The 22,218-nt window shown below is 40.5% G+C and overlaps 1 protein-coding gene across 1 annotated transcript; it reads right to left on the bottom strand.

Moving 5' to 3' along the window:
- Positions 1-9,360: 9,360 nt before the first annotated feature.
- S1PR1 (sphingosine-1-phosphate receptor 1) lies at positions 9,361-16,154 on the bottom strand. The gene is made up of 2 exons (XM_072129002.1): positions 15,932-16,154; positions 9,361-13,365 (listed from the first exon to the last, which is right to left on the bottom strand). Exon 2 carries the CDS (start codon positions 13,283-13,285, stop codon positions 12,161-12,163), a length of 1,125 nt encoding a protein of 374 aa, XP_071985103.1. The 5' UTR covers positions 13,286-13,365; positions 15,932-16,154; the 3' UTR covers positions 9,361-12,160.
- Between the last annotated feature and the right edge of the window lie 6,064 nt (positions 16,155-22,218).

Consider the following 22,218-nt stretch of genomic DNA (forward strand, 5'->3'; position numbering starts at 1 on the left):
CCTTATGTGCCACATTTATCAAGCTTTCTAAGCCACTATGATGCATTTCATATGCAAAAAACATGTACAGAGATCCTAAAAGAGTCTGAAAACCTGCTGTAAAACCTGCCTAATGATAAACCTAACCCAATGACTACAGACAGTTATCTGTACTACTCACTAATGTGCACAGATAGCCATACACCCTATCATGTCTGGGTGGGATAGGATGAAGTCATTTCTTCCTGAGGATTTAAGCTGCTCTTTAACATCCTCTTCATTTCCAGACCTTTGTCTAACAGGAATATTTGGAATTTCCTTTAGGAAGTAACGGGTTATGACCTTTTTCCATTTTGCTGATACTATTTTCCCACAGCAAAAAACCCATTGGTATTTATTGATATATTGTTAATGACTTGTTTAGGGTGAAGGAATCAATCTTTTTTTTCAATGATTGGGGCACAGAATTTGGGAAACTGCACTAAAAATGCTCTGCCTGCTTATAATGCTCGGTGCGACTGATTTATTAAGAACCTGCGTCACAAATCATGAATCTGGCACTTCCCTGCACTGGCCTGACAGAGTTCACCAACTTTTTTGTGGTGCACCTTTAACATAGGGCGTGCTACAGACTTTGCATGTTAAATCTGGCACACAGTCCAAATGAGTGCTGGAACGCTCCCTTATTTGTGTCACAAGGTGCCTTGTGCAGCTGCACCACAAAACAGTGGCGTGCGACACAATAGCGGGGCAGACACTTCTTAAATATCTGTGCAAGTAGTTTACACCTAAAAAAAACGTGCAAAGTCCAACAGAAAACTGGCACAAAGCCCTTAGTAAAATGTGCCCCAATTTGTTATTAATTTCATTGAACTTATTAGATAGAATTATGAAAGGCATTGTGCTGTTATACATTCCTTTAATGGAAACTTTAGATATCTCCTTTTTAAAACCTGCGTTTTCTGTACACTCTGAAATCCTGGCCACTACTAAAGGGGGTTTACAGTTATACCTAAAAGAAAACCATGGACACTGGAATGGGAATAAGGAACACAAAATCCTCTGGATCTCCCACAGTGTGATCCTCCAGTTTCTTGTTGACACCACTTTCTTCTGCTGTCACAAGTCAGTGGCCTCAGAAGAAAACGTGACATTCACTAGATGAACCTGGCCACTCTATGGAGCTACCAAAAGCTTTAGGCAGTTTGTACTACTGGGTCCTCACCCCATCAAACCAATTTCAGATGAGTGGTCTACATCCATTGGAGCTACGCCGCTACCACTCATCCAGTTCACTCTCAGTTTCTCTTTTCTGCCTCTTTCTGTTGGTGCCATCCTCTCTGCTATGCCATTCAGTATTATAATAAGCTGGAGCCTACACTTTCCTTAACTTTATTAGCAGTGGAACGATGTGTCCTGGTTCCTGATTGGCGGTCCTCAACTATGGTGTTTAGTGCTGTTAAGGAAAAACTATGGACCTTGTGGCCCAACAATGTGAATATAGAAAACCAGTAGAAAGTCCTTTACATATACTTATAAATGTTCAAAATTGTCTCTTTTTGCTACAACCATACTCATTTTATCCTTATTTAGGGTAGGATATAGAAAATCAAGAGGTGTTAGTTGGCAAATAGGACCCTTACATTGTAACTTTGTACTATAAATTTGTATTACGGTAACTTTTTTATTCATTTTAACAAAGACAGTCAAATACAAAAATAGTAGTTAGACATTGCAATTTTATAGTATAGTAGCTGTACAATTCGAGATTTTACGAAGTTGTTTACCCCTAGTCTGACCTAAGCTGTAATAACATCATATAGAAATAATAAAGCAACTGTATTAGGCTATGAAATCCCTTACTACAACTCCCAGTCTGGCCACAATCACAGTGGTTGGAGTGTAGCTTGATCCTGAGCACTCCAGGCAGACAAGAAATATATATACCGACAACAGAACAATTATAAGACAAGATCTGGTGTAAGAAATGGGCTTAACACATCTATACTTGCAACAGTATACAAGACAAAAAGTACATCACCTACACAAAAAAAGGCTTTATTTTACGTATTTGTGGTATATTTGTATACTGTTGTACATACACTCACCGGCCACTTTATTAGGTACACCTGTCCAACTGCTCGTTAACACTTAATTTCTAATCAGCCAATCACATGGCGGCAACTCAGTGCATTTAGGCATGTAGACATGGTCAAGACAATCTCCTGCAGTTCAAACCGAGCATCAGTATGGGGAAGAAAGGTGATTTGAGTGCCTTTGAACGTGGCATGGTTGTTGGTGCCAGAAGGGCTGGTCTGAGTATTTCAGAAACTGCTGATCTACTGGGATTTTCACGCACAACCATCTCTAGGGTTTACAGAGAATGGTCCGAAAAAGAAAAAACATCCAGTCAGCGGCAGTTCTGTGGGCGGAAATGCCTTGTTGATGCCAGAGGTCAGAGGAGAATGGGCAGACTGGTTCGAGCTGATAGAAAGGCAACAGTGACTCAAATCGCCACCCGTTACAACCAAGGTAGGCAGAAGAGCATCTCTGAACGCACAGTACGTCGAACTTTGAGGCAGATGGGCTACAGCAGCAGAAGACCACACCGGGTGCCACTCCTTTCAGCTAAGAACAGGAAACTGAGGCTACAATTTGCACAAGCTCATCGAAATTGGACAGTAGAAGATTGGAAAAACGTTGTCTGGTCTGATGAGTCTCGATTTCTGCTGCGACATTCGGATGGTAGGGTCAGAATTTGGTGTCAACAACATGAAAGTATGGATCCATCCTGCCTTGTATCAACGGTTCAGGCTGGTGGTGGGGGTGTCATGGTGTGGGGAATATTTTCTTGGCACTCTTTGGGCCCCTTGGTAGCAGTTGAGCATCGTTGCAACGCCACAGCCTACCTGAGTATTGTTGCTGACCATGTCCATCCCTTTATGACCACAATGTAGCCAACATCTGATGGCTACTTTCAGCAGGATAATGCGCCATGTCATAAAGCTGGAATCATCTCAGACTGGTTTCTTGAACATGACAATGAGTTCACTGTACTCAAATGGCCTCCACAGTCACCAGATCTCAATCCAATAGAGCATCTTTGGGATGTGGTGGAACGGGAGATTCGCATCATGGATGTGCAGCCGACAAATCTGCGGCAACTGTGTGATGCCATCATGTCAATATGGACCAAAATCTCTGAGGAATGCTTCCAGCACCTTGTTGAATCTATGCCATGAAGAATTGAGGCAGTTCTGAAGGCAAAAGGGGGTCCAACCCGTTACTAGCATGGTGTACCTAATAAAGTGGCTGATGAGTGTATATAGATGTTTAGAATAGTATCAGGACAGATTACTATACAGGCAGTCTCGGGGTTACATACAAGATAGGTTCCATAGGTCCGTTCTTAAGTTCAATTTGTACGTAATACGAAACTGCATAATTTATAATTGTAGATCCAGAAAAAATGATTTTTTTTTGTCCCCAGTGATAATTGGAGTTTCAAAATTTTTTGCTGTAATGGACCAAGGATTATCAATGAAGCTTCATTACAGACACCTTACAGCTGATTATTGCAGTCTGGGACTATAGTAAAGCATTGAGAGAGCTTCACCAGAGGTCACAGCCGGCAAAGGAGTTCATCTTTAACTAGGGATCATCTGTAAGTCGGATGTCCTTAAGTAGGGGACTGTCTGTATAGGGCATGTTGAGAATAGATATCAGCATAGTGTAATATGTAATATAGTATAGTATGTTCCACTGTAGTTACATGGCTTGACTCTTCAGCAGATACTGAATGTAACTACAGCTCATGAAGTGTCGTAGTATATAAAGGACCCTTTTTACAATTGTATAAGAAAGAACCAAATGTAAATGAAGATATACTTGTGGAAGCAAAGCAGGTTACCTTCCCTATTCACCATTTGTCTGCACAGTTATATGACATTTCCAAGATGATCCCAGCTAGTCCTGACAATCCTTGTCACGCACCCTGATCTAGATCTTTCCTGGCTCTGACCTCAGCTTGCTTCTAACTACTCTTTCCTTGATTCCTGGTGCTTTCCATATACATCTTTAAGAGGTAGCTGCCTGGTGGTGCATTTATCAAAAACAGTGCAGTGCACTAGGTGCAGTTTGTAGTGCGCAGAGGGCATCAGATTCAGGATTTGTGGTGCACGTTCTTCATGAATCTGACGCCCTCTGCATTGCACCGACAGCATGCACTGACTTTTTTTGACATTGCTTTTTTAACATAGGGCGTGCAACACAATTCTGTCAGACACTGCGTGATAATTATGGAGCACGGTCCGACTGAGCAGCGGAACGCCCCTTTATGTGGAGAATTTTGTGTTGCGTCAGGTATGTGTCGCGGACACTTTATAAATACATGTTCAAGCAGTTTGCGCTATGAAGAACGTGCAAAGTCAGAAAAAAACCTGCGCAGGGGCTTTGATAATGGAATATGGACAGATCATATTAAAAAAAGGAAATGAATAATGTCTAGATTTGGATAAATTAACATCTGTCTCTTGATCCTCTGACACTTGGAGGGGGAGGAGATAATAACCTCACTAAGATATGTACAAGATTTTGAAGTCAGGTATATTTGTACTATGTATCCACAGTATTATATTATATTGGATGGATAATCATGATATGGAACATGTTTCCTGATTCCGATTCTTCCGGAATTGACACACTTCAATACTATTTGGAAGACGGTAATTCTCACTTCCATGAGTGCTTGCGAGCTGATTTCCAGTAAGTGTCTCCCAGATCCTGTGTGGATCTCATCCAAGGTTAAAGCCTGTGTAATGACCCACTGCATCACAGTTTATCAGAACTTCCTACACCAGATGTAGAGATCGCTGGATACTGACACACAGACAGATATACAGTCCAAGTCATCATTTCATTAACACTTTCACAACTAGTGAGGAAATGCTGAACTTGGAGATATAATATTCTAGCATATTCTAGTGCTGTTCCAATGGTTTTACAACATTATTCCACAATTTTCTTTTAATTATTTTATAGCAAAATCATTTGTTTATAGAATTAAATTGAAAGGGGAAATATATAAATATAAATAACACTGAACTTCCTAATTCTAGCTTCAAAGAGTTAATGGAGTTTCTGACTTTTTGATGTTTTCTACATTTGAGTTAAGATTTGAGGCTGACAGAGTGGTGACCAATGCAAGCTGTGATTTCACTTTAGTAATAAAGTAGCAATAAAGGAGGTATAATGTCTCAAGAGTTCTGGATAAACCTCAGTTATCAAAAGTCATGTAACTTTTTTCAATTACTCTTGAGCTATATTCCCCGATGTAATTTGTGCCATGCTGAAAACTGACAAGGTTGCAGTACAGTTTTCTGCTGCATTGAATCACTGAAACACTGAACAAGTAGCATTTGGGTGATAACAAAGAAATACAGAGTATTGGCATCACAGTTCCTGAAACTGCTGCCTAAGACCTGCTGTATGTGAACATGTCTAGTAAAACAGACTCGGATGTTGGCCCATTCCCACATACTACACACATTCCACCCAAATATGATGCCGCCAGGACTCGCTGTCTGCTGCCTGAACTGCAGCGCCGCCACTGTAACAGTTCCATAGATTGTCCAGTAGATTTTCTTGCTTCATATTTCTGTATGATGCAAGGACTCCCTGTGCTGTGTGTGCAGTCCATGAGTAACAGCAGTAATGTTTTACTGACATAAATGTATTAGGACACAAACTGAATTCAGTGGAACAAAATACTGTGAATAAAAAGTTTCACCGTTTTCTGCTGCCCCCTCATGCCACACCCAACAAATTTATTATCATAAGATTAGTATCCTTAGCATAAGATACGTCTGAAATTTATAACTCCTAGAAATTCATAAATAAAATCTCGCCTGGGTGTTACAATCTTCCCTGTCAATAGGATTCGTCCCAAATTAGTCAGAGGAAGCCCTGGCTATAAGAGCAAATAGTTTACAGTGTATCATAAGAGCTCTCCTGTTTCTGCCCTGTCCTGTTTCATAAAATATTAAAATATCAGTTTTTTAACTCCTTAACGACAAGGCCACTTTTCACCTTCCTGAAATGGCCCATTTTTTCAAATCTGCCCTGTGTCACTACAAGTGGTTATAACTTTGGAACCCTTTATCATATCCAGGTGATTTTGAGATTGTTTTCTCGTGACATATTGCACTTCATGTTAGTTGAAAAATTTGGGTGATATGATTTGCATTTGTTTAGGAAAACGATGAGCAAACTATTGCATTTGCTTAGGAAAAAAACATACTGGGCAAAAATGTAAAAAAATACTTGATTTTCGAAACTCTAAATTTTCTACTTTTCTGACACATAGGGGCAGATTTACTTACCCGGCCCATTCGCGATCCAGCGGCGCGTTCTTTGCGCTGGATTCAGGTCCGGCCGGGATTTATTAAGGTAGTTCCTCCGCCGTTCACCAGGTGGCGCTGCTGCCCTGAAAAGCATCGTAACGCCTGGAGTTCACCGAGCCGGGCTGAGTGAAGGTAAGTGGAAGCTCCGCGACAGATTTCCTTTTTAAATGCGGCTGTTTTTCCGAATACGTCGGGTTTTCGTTCGGCCATGCCCCCCGATTTCCGTCACGTGCATGCCAGCGCCGATGCGCCACAATCTGATCACGTGCGCCAAAATCCTGGGGAAATTCAGGGGAAATCGGAAATATTCGGGTAACACGTCGGGAAAACGCGAATTGGGCCCTTAGTAAATAACCCCCATAGCCGTAACACCAAAAACCTTGATAACTAACATGTACCGAATGTCTGCTTCATGTTGACATGTTTTTTAATGCATCTTCTAATTTTTGAAGGACATTATGGGGCTTAGAACTTCTTAAAAAATGTAAAATCATACTTTTGAGGCACCTGCTCAGCTCTCAAGTCACTTTGAGAGGTCTAAATAATAGTAAAACCATAAATTACACCATTTAAGAACTACAACCCTCAACGTATGTAAAATTACTTTTACGAAGTTTGTAATTATGCTAAGACCCCATATGTATGGGCACATGTCAGGGCATTGAAGAGAATCTGTGCAGATTTGGTACTTTTTAAAGGCTATACAATTTTTATTTATTTTGGCAATTTGGACACATAAGGGCTTATTTTCTGTGAGATTAGATGCACTTTACAAATGCGTCATTTTTGTGGGAATCTTAGCTTATAGATAAGATTTTAAAGCATGGAGGAAAAGAAAATTATCAATTCTGGTTTCAAATTTTTTGCATTCTTTTTTGGGTTGTTCACGGCGCCATAAAAATAATATGTTATCTTTTTGTATTGATCACTATGATTACGGTGATTTATATCGTTTTTTAAAAATATTTTTTCAATTTTACTGAAGAAAAACTAATATAAATAAATTCTCATTTGTTTAAGTATCGCCATCTTTTCGGAGGTACAACTTTAGTATTTTTTGGTTGACAGAGCTAGTTGAGGGCCTATCTTTTTGGTGATAAGTTGTTCTTTTTGGCACACAACTTTTTTTGATCACTTTTTGGACAGTTTTGTGAAGGGATTTGATGAAAAATGTGCATTTTTGGCATGTTCTTCAGGTTTTTTTTTTTGCAGTGCTCACTGAGCAGGTCTAATAATGTTTTCGATCTCTTGCATCAATTGTTACAGATGTGGTGATAAAAAATATGTGGGTTTTTTGTTATTTTTTTGTACTTTACTAGATGTGTATAGGGAATGGTGGTGTTTAGGGGACTTTTACTTTACATAAATATTTATATTTATTTTAAAAAAACTATTAATTGTTCTAAAACTTTTTTTTTTACAGTTTGGTTTGAACAAGAGATCTTCTGATCGCTCGTTCATGCTCTCATTGAGCTAACACACTGCAATTCATTTGTTACAGCTTGTTATGTAACACACTCTGAGTTACAGGGAGATTGCGCAGCCCTGAGGCACCATCGGAGGATCAGGCCTCCGACCTGTTACACAACATGTAGAATGGTGGACATACTGAACATACTATACCAGACCAGGAGGGGAGTTTATTTATTTGGCTACTAGAAATGGACAGTACAGAAATGGACATGCGATACAGACAGAGACAATGGTCCCAGAGACTAAAACCCCTTCCCAGCTGTCCCTACCTGATTGCCTTACTTACTCTAAGCAGTAAGGGACAACTAGTAGAAATTCCCTTCCTGCACCAAAGAGCAAAACACGGAAGCACAGATAGGACAATACAAACAAAAATAGACACCAGAGCTTGGACAGAACCAAGAGGACGAACACAGTACAAAACAACAAGACAAAAGGATGAATACAAGCAAAAAGGTCTGTATATCAGCATACATAGTATACAGAGTAGTATAACAGGGTAGTCAGGAACTATCTCTATAACAGGTAAAGAGTACAGATCAGGAGGAGCTTATATGAGAATTCATAGTTCCAATCCGGGAAATCATTGGAGAGGAATTCTGACAATCACAGTGGGTTTACTGTATGAGAACCAGAACAGAGTTTGCAGGAGACAAATAGCTGTGGTGCTAAAATAATCAAGGTAGTCAACAAGTGTAAACCAGTGTTCACACTAGTAATGTCAGAGTTACACACAAAGACGGAATCAGCCATACTTACGGACAGAAGAAGATGCCAACGCAGATTACAATAAGCTTTTTTTTCTCTTTTTATATTAACTTGTGTTATTTATTTATGCAAAGTTTGTTAAAAAGTTTGTTGATCGAGATATCTAAAAACAAGTGCAATGGTAAACTGAAGCAGTTGCCATCTTACCATTGCTTTCAGCTTTCAATCTGCTGAAGTGTTAGCTGTTAGGATCCCTTTGGCCTTTTTTACTTGTATTATTTACAAGAATTCCAGGAAAATTATACTGTACAAGAAATCTACTTGGGCTTCTTCAACCCTAGTGTCAAGAAACATTGGAAACATTTATATGGAGATTTTTAGAAATGATTCTAGATGTTTTTGTGAACATTTACAACATTTGTCGTATAGGTTTGGTATTTATGAGTTATATTCCATAAACCTAGAAGACAACTACTCCAGGTTCCCAGTGTGGTTGCTGGACTGGTAACAAGGCTACAATGGAAAATAACTAGAGGCCAGTGCTTTTTAATGATACTCTTTCCAGGCATTCATTGGTTTGACCTATAAATCACATGTGCACTGCACTTCAACCATTGCCTGAGGACCATGTGAATAAGCTCTCTGCTCTCATGGGATTTCCTGTCTGGCCATTCTTTCGCAGATGGTATTTCCTGAATCCTCACAATGTTCCGGATCCTACATCCCAGCCATATATGGAAATGGCTAGAAGTGACTTGTCCACAACATCCCACACAAAACACAGCTGATCACGTAGAGGTAATTACAAAATTATCAGTTTTATTACAGGTTTATAAGACAGTATTTCTATGTGCAAATCCAACAAAAGAGTCAGAGTCATTTAAATACTAAGTAAAAAAAAAAACATAAACAAAAACCAAAACAAACAAAAACGTCTGTGTAATTGCACTGATATAAAATACTAAATAGAAACAAAATACAAAGTATTACGAATTTGCATTTAAAACAACGCAGCTCAATATAATCTGAGAAATAGGCTTCCCAAATGGAAAAAAAATTAATACTACTTTGTCTTAACTGTTACATTAAGACCAGTTTCATGTTGCAGTATTACAGTTTATTAGAGCGGTGCCTCAGTTACGCAGAACAACGTGACAAAGATCTACCCGCACCCCCGTTTACAGGATCCTTTCACATGACACCACTAATAAATAAGTGCTAGCTTATGTCATCTCCTTGATGTAGAGCTTTAGTCTGGAACAACATTTTGGACACTCTGGATTTTATGGAATTTTACATAAGCAGCAGGTTGGAGGTTGGCATTGGCTTCATGCAAATCCATTTCTGAAAACCAATAACTCCAAAATATCTGATGCAAACAAAAACTTAGCTCCATGTGTAATAAAAGGGGTTGCACATATATTCACATATACAAGAATTGTACTGTTTCTGGGAAATAAAAGACCAGACTTTATGTGTTTTGTTCATAAATGCTCTACGGGCACTTTTAGATTTTCAAGGACTCATAGTCCAAAAAAAACAACCCTTTCCCCACTTTTTAACCCAAGTTCACATCGAAAGAATGATAAAATACATGGCTGCTGGTTTTGTATGATGAAACCTTGAGAATATTTCAAACACATTTTATAGGAGCATGAAAGCAAATCCTGACTCAAGTTGCTAAGGGTAATAGGGCTACCTTTGCTGAGACAGATTTTAATGGTCGGATTAGGGCTATTTCAAGCCAAATATACAGCTGTATAAAAGCTATAATGCAACTTTATCTAAATCACTGTTGAAATTATAGTGACGGTATCCCAAAAAATGTAGGGAGTTAAAGGTATTTCTCAATTTAAAAACAAAGCCACTCCAATGCAATTTTGTGGTAAAAGAAGTATAACCAGCTAACCACAACCGCTCCAGTGCCCACTGCGGGTACCTGCAGTTCCTGCTGTTTCTACGTAGCGCGATGTTCTGCAGTGCTGAACATTACACCATCTTACATGTGCTGCATGGCAGCTGCAAGGGCTGATACCTGGCCATGGTGCTGGAACAGAGAGGTCAGGTAAGTTTGTTTTACTTATTTTACGACAATTCTTCATTGTCGCAGTTAATAGTTTGACAACCCCTTTAATTAGACGACAATTGAATGTGATACTAATGAATACCACCGGACCTGGATCCTATACTACAACTGTGGACTAACACAAACAACAAGTAACTGCACTATCTGTCCAGTCATTTAGGACACAGTTGTAGTAAAATATGTCACTGCAAATGACTGCAACATGTTATAAAGACTTAAAAAAATATGCAAAAGCTGAGTCCCTTCAACCCAAATCACACTGGAGATTTCTACTGGAATATACAGATGTGGTAGAGTCGAGTCTGTCAGGGTTGCATCGATTGTGCACGGAATATCTCAGAATTATCTATAATGTGGTTTTAATGTTCCCACACAGCTTAAAGCACATCTACCATCAGATTACCTGGCATTCTATAATGGTGGAGCCTGCTGGTGCTCTGCAGAGCCCCACAGGCTGATTTGTATACCTTATTAACTACTTTTTTAAAGAAATACGGCTATGCAAAGATGTGATAAATGGAGCTTGGGACATACGGGGACAGGAGGGGGAGGTATGTAATAGTCATCTAGCATCAGGTAATCTGATGGTACATGTCCTTTAAATAGCTGTCTGCAGAACTTATGTTTGGCATACAGCTATTCCTTTTGAGTTGGCCATATATATGTATACATAGTTGGGGTTACTATGCCTCATGACTCCTCCATACACATGTATGTTTGGTTGGGCTTACAGTTCTGAATTAACCATATAGATGAATACATAGTTGGGCTTACCACTATGCCTCATGACTCCTCCATACACATGTATGTTTGGTTGGGCTTACAGCTATTCCTCCTGACCCCCACATATCAGTATGCCAGGAACAACTATCTATGAGGAGGACCCATACACAAGGTTGTCCCATACACATAGATAGCCTGTTCCATTGAAATCAGAGGGCTCAATAAATGTTATGTGTATTGGTGGGGTCCTTCATTGTCTCAAATTGTGTCAAGTGTCAAACTCAGCTTTGCTACATCTGTATAACATCATCAGTGTCAAGTGGTTCAGGTTTTGAGACATGCTTGTAGTGATGCTGCCTTTCCATAGTTCAGCCAACATCTGAACTTATCTGACAGACTTTGTTACAAAGAAAAATACTTTGACTCTGCCATATGGAGCCAAATACATAGGAGCTGGTTAGACCCTTGCTCAGTGTTTTTTTCTTCTAAAGAGTAAATGTTCTATATTAAGAGTTCTATACGCTTAGGATAAGTGATGTTAGATCCCGCATATGCACTGTTCATGGAGCAAAAGATCCACATTATACATGAGGTTTACATGTCATCCTTCCTAGTGTTCCACAAGTTCCATCTTTTCTCTGCAGCTTCCGCGCTCCTCACTTTCTTCCAGTCAAGTTTCTGTTCATCTCCACCCAGTTCTATGTTCAGCCTTGGAATTCTCTAGATGAATTTCCCTTCATGGTATGACACACATGTAAAATATACTCAATTCTTAACCCTAACCCATGTTCTAGGATGAGGAAGTCACATTGCCTGAAGACATAATGGTCCCATGGTACTCCACCTCATCCTTCTGAGGGTGTGAAGAATTGTCTGACCTGCTCCTGCTGAACTCCATCCCTGTGATTATGGGTCTTTTAACTTTTGTTCCCGGGTTCAGAATGGGGCAGTGGCAACAACATGCCATCTTTAGGAAGGCACGTCTCATCTCCCTGTTGGTCAACGTGTAGATGATGGGATTGGTTGCTGAGTTGAGAACGGCAAGAGCCAAAAAGTATTCTGCTTTAAAGAGGACCTCGCAGGCCTTGACTTTACAGCCAACATCCAGCAAGAGGAAAATGAAGAGCGGTGACCAACACACAATGAAAGCACTCAAGACAATGATGACGGTTTTAAGCAAGGCCATAGATTTCTCAGAACTCCTACTTGCTCTTGCACAGTTTCTTCTGAAGGTTAAACTTCTGCTTCGTGTTCTTACCAAGAAATAAATCCTGGCATATAGGATAACAATGGCGAGCAGTAAAATACTGAAAATGCTGGTACAAAACAGGATGTAATGTTTGTGGTAGAGGGGCAGCACGGTGGAGCATAGCTTCAGGTTGGTCATACAGTTCCATCCCATGAGTGGTAGTCCTCCAAGACATAGAGACAAGAGCCAGCAGCCGCTAATAAGAAGGAAGGACCTCGAGCTTTTGCTACCATTGTGCAGCTTCATTTTTAGCATCGTTATGTAGCGCTCAATAGCAATAGCCAAAAGGCTAAAAACCGAGGCGGACAAAGCAACAAACATACTCCCTTCCCGTACAAACCATTGCACCGGTGTTAACCTGTAGGTATTGGATCCAGAAAGGAGGATATTGGCCGTGTACGCGGCTCCGGCCAGTAAGTCAGAGAGGGCCAGGTTTCCAATGAAGTAATACATGGGTCGATGGAACTTCTTGGTTCTCCAGATAGTAAGAAGCACTAGGACGTTCTCAAGCACAATGAAGCAACAGATAATGATGAAGATGATGGAAGTTGGCTTCAGTTCATTGCTAGAGTTGTTCTTATACTTCCCTGTGTAATTGTAATGGGTGACAATTGTTTCATGGTTATAGTACAAACTCTTTCTATGCGGTAACACCGTAGGAGTCATGGCTGCTGTAGTTCCCCAATATAACACTAGGTGGCAGTAATGCTTCTTATATTACGCACCTTGCACAAAGGATAAACTTCCTAAAAAACATCAGAACACAAATGTTAGTATAATGGTTCTTTGTACATCTAATATAAACTATAGAAGCAGAAAGTGATCATGTTTGTTCTGGTTAGATTATTTGTCATTTTAATCCATATCCCATATCTGACTTCCTTAGGAATACTAATGCTACATAAAAATTACCAAAATGACAAGCTCATATCACCTGACGGATGCTACGGAGGTTATAAAGTTATGGTTTAACTAAAATGGACGTACTTTACACAAGGAGTGAAACTTCTATAAACCATAGCATTCAGTCAGGATTCACTCCAAAATCAGCTCTACTCAATAATATTGGCATTTTATTAAAGAAGCAATAGCATTGCCCCATGGACCCAGCTCTGAAAATATACACTGTATATACAGAGTCCTCTATATGATCCATCTCTATGATGTCACTCCATTATGAAGGAAGCTTTATGTCTGCGGTCTTCTTTTGTTTGCTCAAGTGACTATAAAACTTGGCTAACACTGACCTGGCAGAAAGGAAATGAAGTGAATCGGTACAATTTCATCAGCATCCAGATTCCTTGGGGTTCATTGTACAGTGTACATGTTCAGGGACGTCACTAGAAAGTTTGGGGCCCCTGACTGGCAAATCCCACAGTATGATTATCCAGTCCTATGTGCACAGTAAATTACCTGCACCTGAGAATGGAGGAGGGTTTTCTGTGACTTGGGGTCCCTTCTCCTCCTTGGGGCCCCCTTGACACTTTCACACTAAACCCCCCCTGATGGCAGCCCTGTACATGTTGTAGTAGTTGCTTGTTTTGTAACAATTTAATCTGGTTTTAACTGTCTGACACTTGTTCCTTTGCCAATATTGGGATTAGAAAGTATTAAAACCAGGTGTTTCCACATACATTGTCCCTTTAAAGTCTGGAGATACCTCAATGTGTAATGTATGTCCCAGAGCTTACTGCAACACGATATAGATTATATGCAAATATTCTAAAATCTTTCTTGCATTTACTTATATTAATGTAGATTATCCAGGATAATATATTGCTTTATGAGGTAAATTTCTTGTAATGATGAAGTATCTCTGTTTCCAAAGATAAAGGACCTGAAGAATAAGGCTACGATCATATGTGGCGTTTACATTGTGTTCTTGAAATGCAGTACATCAGCTAAGGATATTTACCCAATTAAAATCGGGGTTAACATTTGAGTTGCATTTTAATATGTGTTTTGTAAATTCAACGTTTTAAGTGCAAAAGGTTAACATGTGCGTTGACACCACATTTTGTAAACCCAAATGTTAACAGCAATGTCATTAGGCAAATCTCTTGTCCTCGGCTGATGTATTTAGTTTCAAAACGCACTGTAAACGCCATGTGTGAACGCAGCCTAAGCAATGACTGAGCCATCACATTGATCTTTAAAGGTTAGTCGCTTTACTACATCTGAATCTGATGCACAACATCTCCCCGAGTCTCAGAGTTACATTGTGACCATCATGATGCACTGTAGACTATAATTGTGAATTACAATTAGTATAAAATGTCTATCGCCTACATGTCCGCAGCAAAGTGTCCTTATAGATAAGGCATATGGACACATACACACAAGGAGCTCCAGGGTTTTGCCATCATTACATTAGTGACAGGACACTATTAGAAGTGACATAGTAAAAAGCATCTGAGCTCAGCATTGGCTTCTATCTGTTCTCATTCACTGGAGATAATTAGTTTTTGTGTTAATCAAAGGAACCATTAGCATAAGCACAAATACATTCAGCTCTATACGTTTGCATAGGTGCGGGGTATGGCAGGTGTGTATCCAGAGTGCTCCTTAATCCAGTAAGAAAGCAGAGGGTCAGAATAAACTGTAGCCCCCTATATAGTAGGGACTGTGCCCCTCCGTGAGCTCAGCAAACAGATTAGTGTAAAACTCCTGAACAAGTGTCTATTATGTCATGTCACTGCTATTCTTCATCCCTTATACTGGAGGCTGCTGGAGAAAGTGTGTGCAGCTCTGAGGTTGCTCATCATAGACATAATGATGTAGATTCCTTTCCAATCAATAAATTTATGTATTATATGACTAATATATATCTAATATGGATACAACTCATAATGGTCCCACCATGTAGCCAAAATGTTCCATTCGATGGATCTGATCATCTATCAGACTTGCCCTAAATTATTCGTCAGTCGCTAGCCATTCAGGCTACTACAATTGTTCAACAATCTCCATGCAAGACAGGATTTTGCGATTGGAAAACTTTCATGGGTAGCACAATACGGACCCTGCAGAGTGACCATCATTGCGGTGGTGTAGCCAGTGTGATCTATGGGCAGGATAAGGTGGCATTTGCTTCATTACTGTAATGTACTACTACATTCCTATGCACTACATGTAGTGGCTACATTACTATATACTTATTAAGTATGAAACTGCTGCTACAATACACTATTGGATGGCATCTATAGCTAAAATATGCCTCTACTATTCAGCATCTGTCAGGTTTTATGTCACTGCAGCTACCATTGTCCAGCTGCGTTATACATTCACTGCATCCTTTGCTCTATAACATACCTTTTTGTGCGAATAAGCTTCTTGTGGTCAGGGAGTCTGTAGTCCAGCACAAGGAAGTTTCTATAAATCTTCCCATGTGGTTAGGTTATTCCAGAAGTGATAAATCCTTCATGTCCAGGGGAAGCCTCAGAGCTGCAGACATTGCATCTCCCTCCACACAAGTCCTGAGAGCAGTGTGAGGCTTTGTGAGATATGTCCCCATCCACACTGTGTGCTTCTCCACCCACTGCTCCGCCTGCCCTCACTGTTACTACAGATGTGGAAGAAACACAGGAGACTGATGACAGAAGACCCCCCCGGACCACCTCATCTGCTCTGACATTTCCCTTTTCTTCTGCTCTTAGGATAGATATATGTTATCCCAGACATGTAGCATTCACTTACCAATACATTTTCAATTACAACAGCTGGAGGTGTATTCCAGGGGTCAAACAACTCCCAGCATGCATAGTTGCTTGTCTGTTTTGGGGGTTGTAGTATTACAACAGCTGGAGTGTCATAGGTTGCTGACCTGCAACTGCGTTTTAGGTACAATAATAATTTTCTTACATTGATTTGTGGATACAACTGAATTAGTTGTGATCTTACAATGTTTTAGATCCATTGTGGTCCAGAAATACAGCACGGTCCATGTGTTGTCCATATTTGTATGGAACTGAAGTGCAGCAGGATTTATGACAATGTGACATCCACAACCACTGTACTGTATAACACACCTCCCAACTCTAAGAGGGACAAAAGGTGCCCAGACATTCCCAAACTCCACTTCCTCCAAAAGTTTATATCCCCCTTTCTGTTCCATTTTCTGTTGCTCCCACATATAAAATGCCCCCCCCCCCTTTTTATAGCCCCTACTTAAAAACGACCTGTCACTAAACCACCCACAGGTCCTTATGGAGCCCTTTAACAAGTCCCTGCACGGATGCTAGAAAAGAAACAAAAACTTTCTACTTACTTAGAGATGAGTCCTATGAGGTGCATCGGACCCGTCTTTTGTGCTCCTGCTCAGTTCTTCAATAAAGGGAGAGCCCTACACCCCAGGTAAGTATACATGTTTTTATTTTAATAGCGCTCACATACGGACTTGATAAGGAGCGATTTGGGAGACTAAACCAACAGGACCAGTGGGTGGTTTAGTGTACCACATTGCCCTTACAAGTGGGGTTTTTTCTTTATAATACGCCCCTGCTGTAGTTCCTTGATTCATGCCGCCTTTTCATCTATAATCCCCCAATGTTTATAATGTTCCTTTTTCTGTTACATCTCCCCTATTCTCCTGCAGCTCTCTTCTTCTATGATGTCACCCCATTGCGTCTGCCGCCCTCTGCTACATCCACAGGGGCTCAATGGTGATGCTGGGAGATGATATCACGCTCTTTCACCATTACATCCGTAGGATGCAGATACAGCCAAAAGCCCAGAAAATACTTCCCAAAACCCCCCAAAATTTTATAGGTCTGGCATCATGTGGATACAGAATAAAAAATGTTTCCAGCGTCCAGGCTAATAAATCTCTTTTAAAAAAAATACACTTAAAACAGTGAAACATCTTTAAAAATCTAATGATGCCACTAAAATTGGACTGTACACAGTTCTTATTCATATCCTAAACAGCGAACTGACCCCTACACAGTTTTCCGTGCATCGCCATTTATAGCGCCACAGCGGGAGGTGAGTTGAAGCTTTTTTCTATGTTTTTGCATCATGTGGGTCCAATAAACTAAAACTGGAACCTCCAGCATTGTAAATCACTATGAAGAGTTTAGGTGAAGTGCGGCAGTCACGTGCCCTGAATGTAGTCATGTGAATAGTCTCCTGGACATGTTTATTGAGTGCCGCACTGGCAGTAGGTACATCACCAATGCAGATACCATTAAACAGACTCTCTTTGAGGTTTTCGTCTGGGAAGGTATTATAGGACCCCACCTCTTAAAATGAGTCAGCTCCAGCGCCTGTCACTGAACTGCTGAGTGAGATTTGTTAGTGCAAAGCCAGAGGCGCAATCATACTTTGTGCTTACATCAAACATTACAAAGTCTTTCATGTCAGAAATGTAATAAGAGTTGTCTTTCTTTATACTGTACAAGTCTTTACTGTTTTACAAGAGTCTTAAAGCATCTGCTGAACGTGTGAGGTTCCTTTGAGGTTCCATTTGGGATTTTCATGTTGGTGGTTTAGTCATTGGTACCACAAACAAATTGGTCATGTCACCTTTGACCTTCTTGCATTAGAAATGGCTACACACGGGGCCTAGTTGGTAAGGGGGTCCACTGCCACCCTAAGCTACTTTCTAGACTCTATTATATTGCATGAAAGGAATTTATGGCTAACAAATATTAAAAGATGACTGGAGACATAAGGGTGCTTATGGAATAATAAGGGGTCTGCACAGTCACCCTCTACTGTCTGTGTCCACAGGACCATTGTGGGACAGCTTAGTGGCAAAGCAGATAGTCCTGGTAGACATACTGGTTGTCCTATAAAAGTCCTAAGTAATGCTCATTTGCATTGAAAGATGTAAAATCATAAATTCCTATAAAATCATTGTAAGAAATGTATTATTTTATATTTACTATTTTTTAGTATAATAATTTTCTTAATTTCCTGAAGTAAAGTTAAGGATAACCACTGGCTGACTCATTATGAGAGGTGGGGCCCATACCATGATACCACTTTCAGATGTATAAAAACCACAGTCATACAGCAGACTTCTACAGCTCCTGTTCAAAGAGAATTCAAATCAGCAGTTAGTATAGGAAACTCCTATATAAGAGTCTATACTACCCCAGAGTATTCCAGCCAATGGCAAACTTACAGATAGGCTTAAAGGGTTTGTCTGGTAGGGAAGAGTCCCAGTTATGACAACCCCTTGGATCACAAAAAGGGGGCTCTGTTGTACCATCATCATACAAGAATGGAGCGGACGGTTGGGCATGCTTGCCACTTATGTGTATATGGTTTAACTTACCTGGACAACCCCTTAAAAAGCTTCATGAAAAATGGATGGTTCTGACTAGGACATGCTATACTTTTTATCATAGCTCAGTCTGAGTAAATAACATCGGTGGGCATTGATCCATTAAAGAGTATTGCATTTACTGCAGCCGCTTGCCCCCATTCAAAAAACAGGCCACACTTTTGACACGTCGTGTGCATCTGCCCTAAGTCACCAGGTTGTTGAGCCAAGGCATAAAGCAAGAGTAGTAGTCTTCCAATGTATAGGTCATAATAGGCAGCTTCCTTGTCAGTGCCACCATGCACTAGATGGACCAACTCTGTCCAGTGCATAGGCTGAAAGTAAAATTGCTAAATTTCATCCACAAGTTACTTCACTATAATGATGGCAAAGAATTATCAAGATGGGTTATGATAAATTAACATAGAACTGTAGAACATCAATCTGAGACCCCCACAAAATTCCCTGGATCCATCAGCAGAATTAACATTGTCCTCCATTCTGTTCAACAAAAAATAGCAGCGCCACCTGGTGGACGTCGGAGGAACTGCCTTAATGAATCCCGGCTGGACCCGAATCCACCGCAGAGAACACGCCGCTGGATCGCGAGTGGACCAGGTAAGTAAATCTGCCCCAATGTGGTTGAATTCAGCTTCTATATATAGTAAATCGCTTCTACCAATGATAAAGTCTATAGCACCTTCTACACATACGTATTAATACACCATACACAGCATACACTCACCGGCCACTTTATTAGGTACACCTGTCCAACTGCTCGTTAACACTTAATTTCTAATCAGCCAATCACATGGCGGCATTTAGGCATGTAGACATGGTCAAGACAACCTCCTGCAGTTCAAACCGAGCATCAGTATGGAGAAGAAAGGTGATTTGAGTGCCTTTGAACGTGGCATGGTTGTTGGTGCCAGAAGGGCTGGTCTGAGTATTTCAGAAACTGCTGATCTACTGGGATTTTCACGCACAACCATCTCTAGGGTTTACAGAGAATGGTCCGAAAAAGAAAAAACATCCAGTGAGCAGCAGTTCTGTGGGCGGAAATGCCTTGTTGATGCCAGAGGTCAGAGGAGAATGGGCAGACTGGTTCGAGCTGATAGAAAGGCAACAGTGACTCAAATCGCCACCTGTTACAACCAAGGTAGGCAGAAGAGCATCTCTGAACGCACAGTACGTCGAACTTTGAGGCAGATGGGCTACAGCAGCAGTAGACCACACCGGGTGCCACTCCTTTCAGCTAAGAACAGGAAACTGAGGCTACAATTTGCACAAGCTCATCGAAATTGGACAGTAGAAGATTGGAAAAACGTTGCCTGGTCTGATGAGTCTCGATTTCTGCTGCGACATTCGGATGGTAGGGTCAGAATTTGGCGTCAACAACATGAAAGCATGGATCCATCCTGCCTTGTATCAACGGTTCATGCTGGTGGTGGTGGTGTCATGGTGTGGGGAATATTTTCTTGGCACTCTTTGGGCCCCTTGGTACCAATTGAGCATCGTTGCAACGCCACAGCCTACCTGAGTATTGTTGCTGACCATGTCCATCCCTTTATGACCACAATGTACCCAACATCTGATGGCTACTTTCAGCAGGATAATGCGCCATGTCATAAAGCTGGATTCATCTCAGACTGGTTTCTTGAACATGACAATGAGTTCACTGTACTCAAATGGCCTCCACAGTCACCAGATCTCAATCCAATAGAGCATCTTTGGGATGTGGTGGAACGGGAGATTCGCATCATGGATGTGCAGCCGACAAATCTGCAGCAACTGTGTGATGCCATCATGTCAATATGGACCAAAATCTCTGAGGAATGCTTCCAGCACCTTGTTGAATCTATGCCACAAACAATTGAGGCAGTTCTGAAGGCAAAAATGGGTCCAACCCGTTACTAGCATGGTGTACCTAATAAAGTGGCCGGTGAGTGTAAGGTCCAGTCGCTGCAATACGGCTTATGAGCCCCATAAAGGATCTCACATGTGGTCTCCATGGTTATTATGTCTACTTTTTCAGCCAAGCTTGATATTTGTGAGGAAGTCTTTCTGAAACAAGTTTATTTAAAGTCCAGTACACGATACAAGTGCATTTATGTGCAGCAATGAAAACAGTCTTAGTCTTCCACCTCTGCTGGATGTTCAGGTTTATTTCAGGGGGAAGAAGGGAATGACTTGCCTGTAGGATTTACCTAAAGCTGCCAGCAGACATCTGAAAGAACTAGCATCTTCAGGATTTGCAAAAAGCAAATATTCGGCGGCCTTGTACAAATGTACGAGCCTCTTTATGTTCAAGTATCTACTACTGAGGACCCCAATTGTTTTATCTTCTACATCCTGGTAATTTCCAGTGCCTAAAAGTTCTTGTTCAGCTGTATACTGCTATTCTGTATAATTTTAATGTATCCTTACTTTCACTCCACAGTTCATCTCTGTGGGAATAGGAGACATGAAATGACTGCTATCAGAGATATACTTGGCACACTCAGGGAAACATAACCTCATGATATGGAATCACATCTGTCTCCCATATGGAAGACAATAAAACTCCCTGGATTCCTCCCTCATTGTACACAGCAGTAATGTGCTTCACCAAGTGATGTTACTGGAAACAAGGATATATAAACACTAGAATGACAACTTCCACCACAACCACATAGACTACCGAAGGCTCTGGTACTTTCTAGAAGAATAGTAAATTCTGTGACTGACTTCATGAAACACTAGATGTAGCTCCTGCCATTGCCCGAGATAGTAGATAACTGCTCTTAGCTATGGCAAAATACAATGGGTTAACAAAAAATATTCTTTATCTATCTATCTGTATATATCTGTCTGTCTCTGTCTGTCTCTGTCTCTGTTTTGGCTCTCTATCTCTATCACATATTACCTCACACATAAGCTGTCTTATACTCATTGCCTATAGTAGTGACCAATCAAAGCTCAGAGCCCTTAATGACAAGACCCTTTTTCGTTTTTGAGGTTTCATTTTTCACTCCCCACGTTCAACTGTTTTATTTTTCCATGGTAACTAAATTACACAACATGAGAATGTTCAAAAGTTTATTTGAGAAAAGCTTTTATACTGTAATATTATCATTGTAAAAGCCAAATAAACTACAACATCATTGCATTGAATTAGAAAAGGTACCAAAAAGTGAATATATGTGGTAAGTTGTATGTGGTAAGTTGTGTTACATGGGGCCCCATGACATGTCTATGGCAGTAGATACTTGTACAGTATGTTACATACCAGAACAATTCTGGGGATCTTTCCTTTCACTGTGAAGTACAACCCCTCCCCCCCCCCCTGAAA

Source organism: Engystomops pustulosus, chromosome 10, assembly GCF_040894005.1.
Source record: "Engystomops pustulosus chromosome 10, aEngPut4.maternal, whole genome shotgun sequence".
Classification (NCBI taxonomy): Eukaryota; Metazoa; Chordata; class Amphibia; order Anura; family Leptodactylidae; genus Engystomops; species Engystomops pustulosus.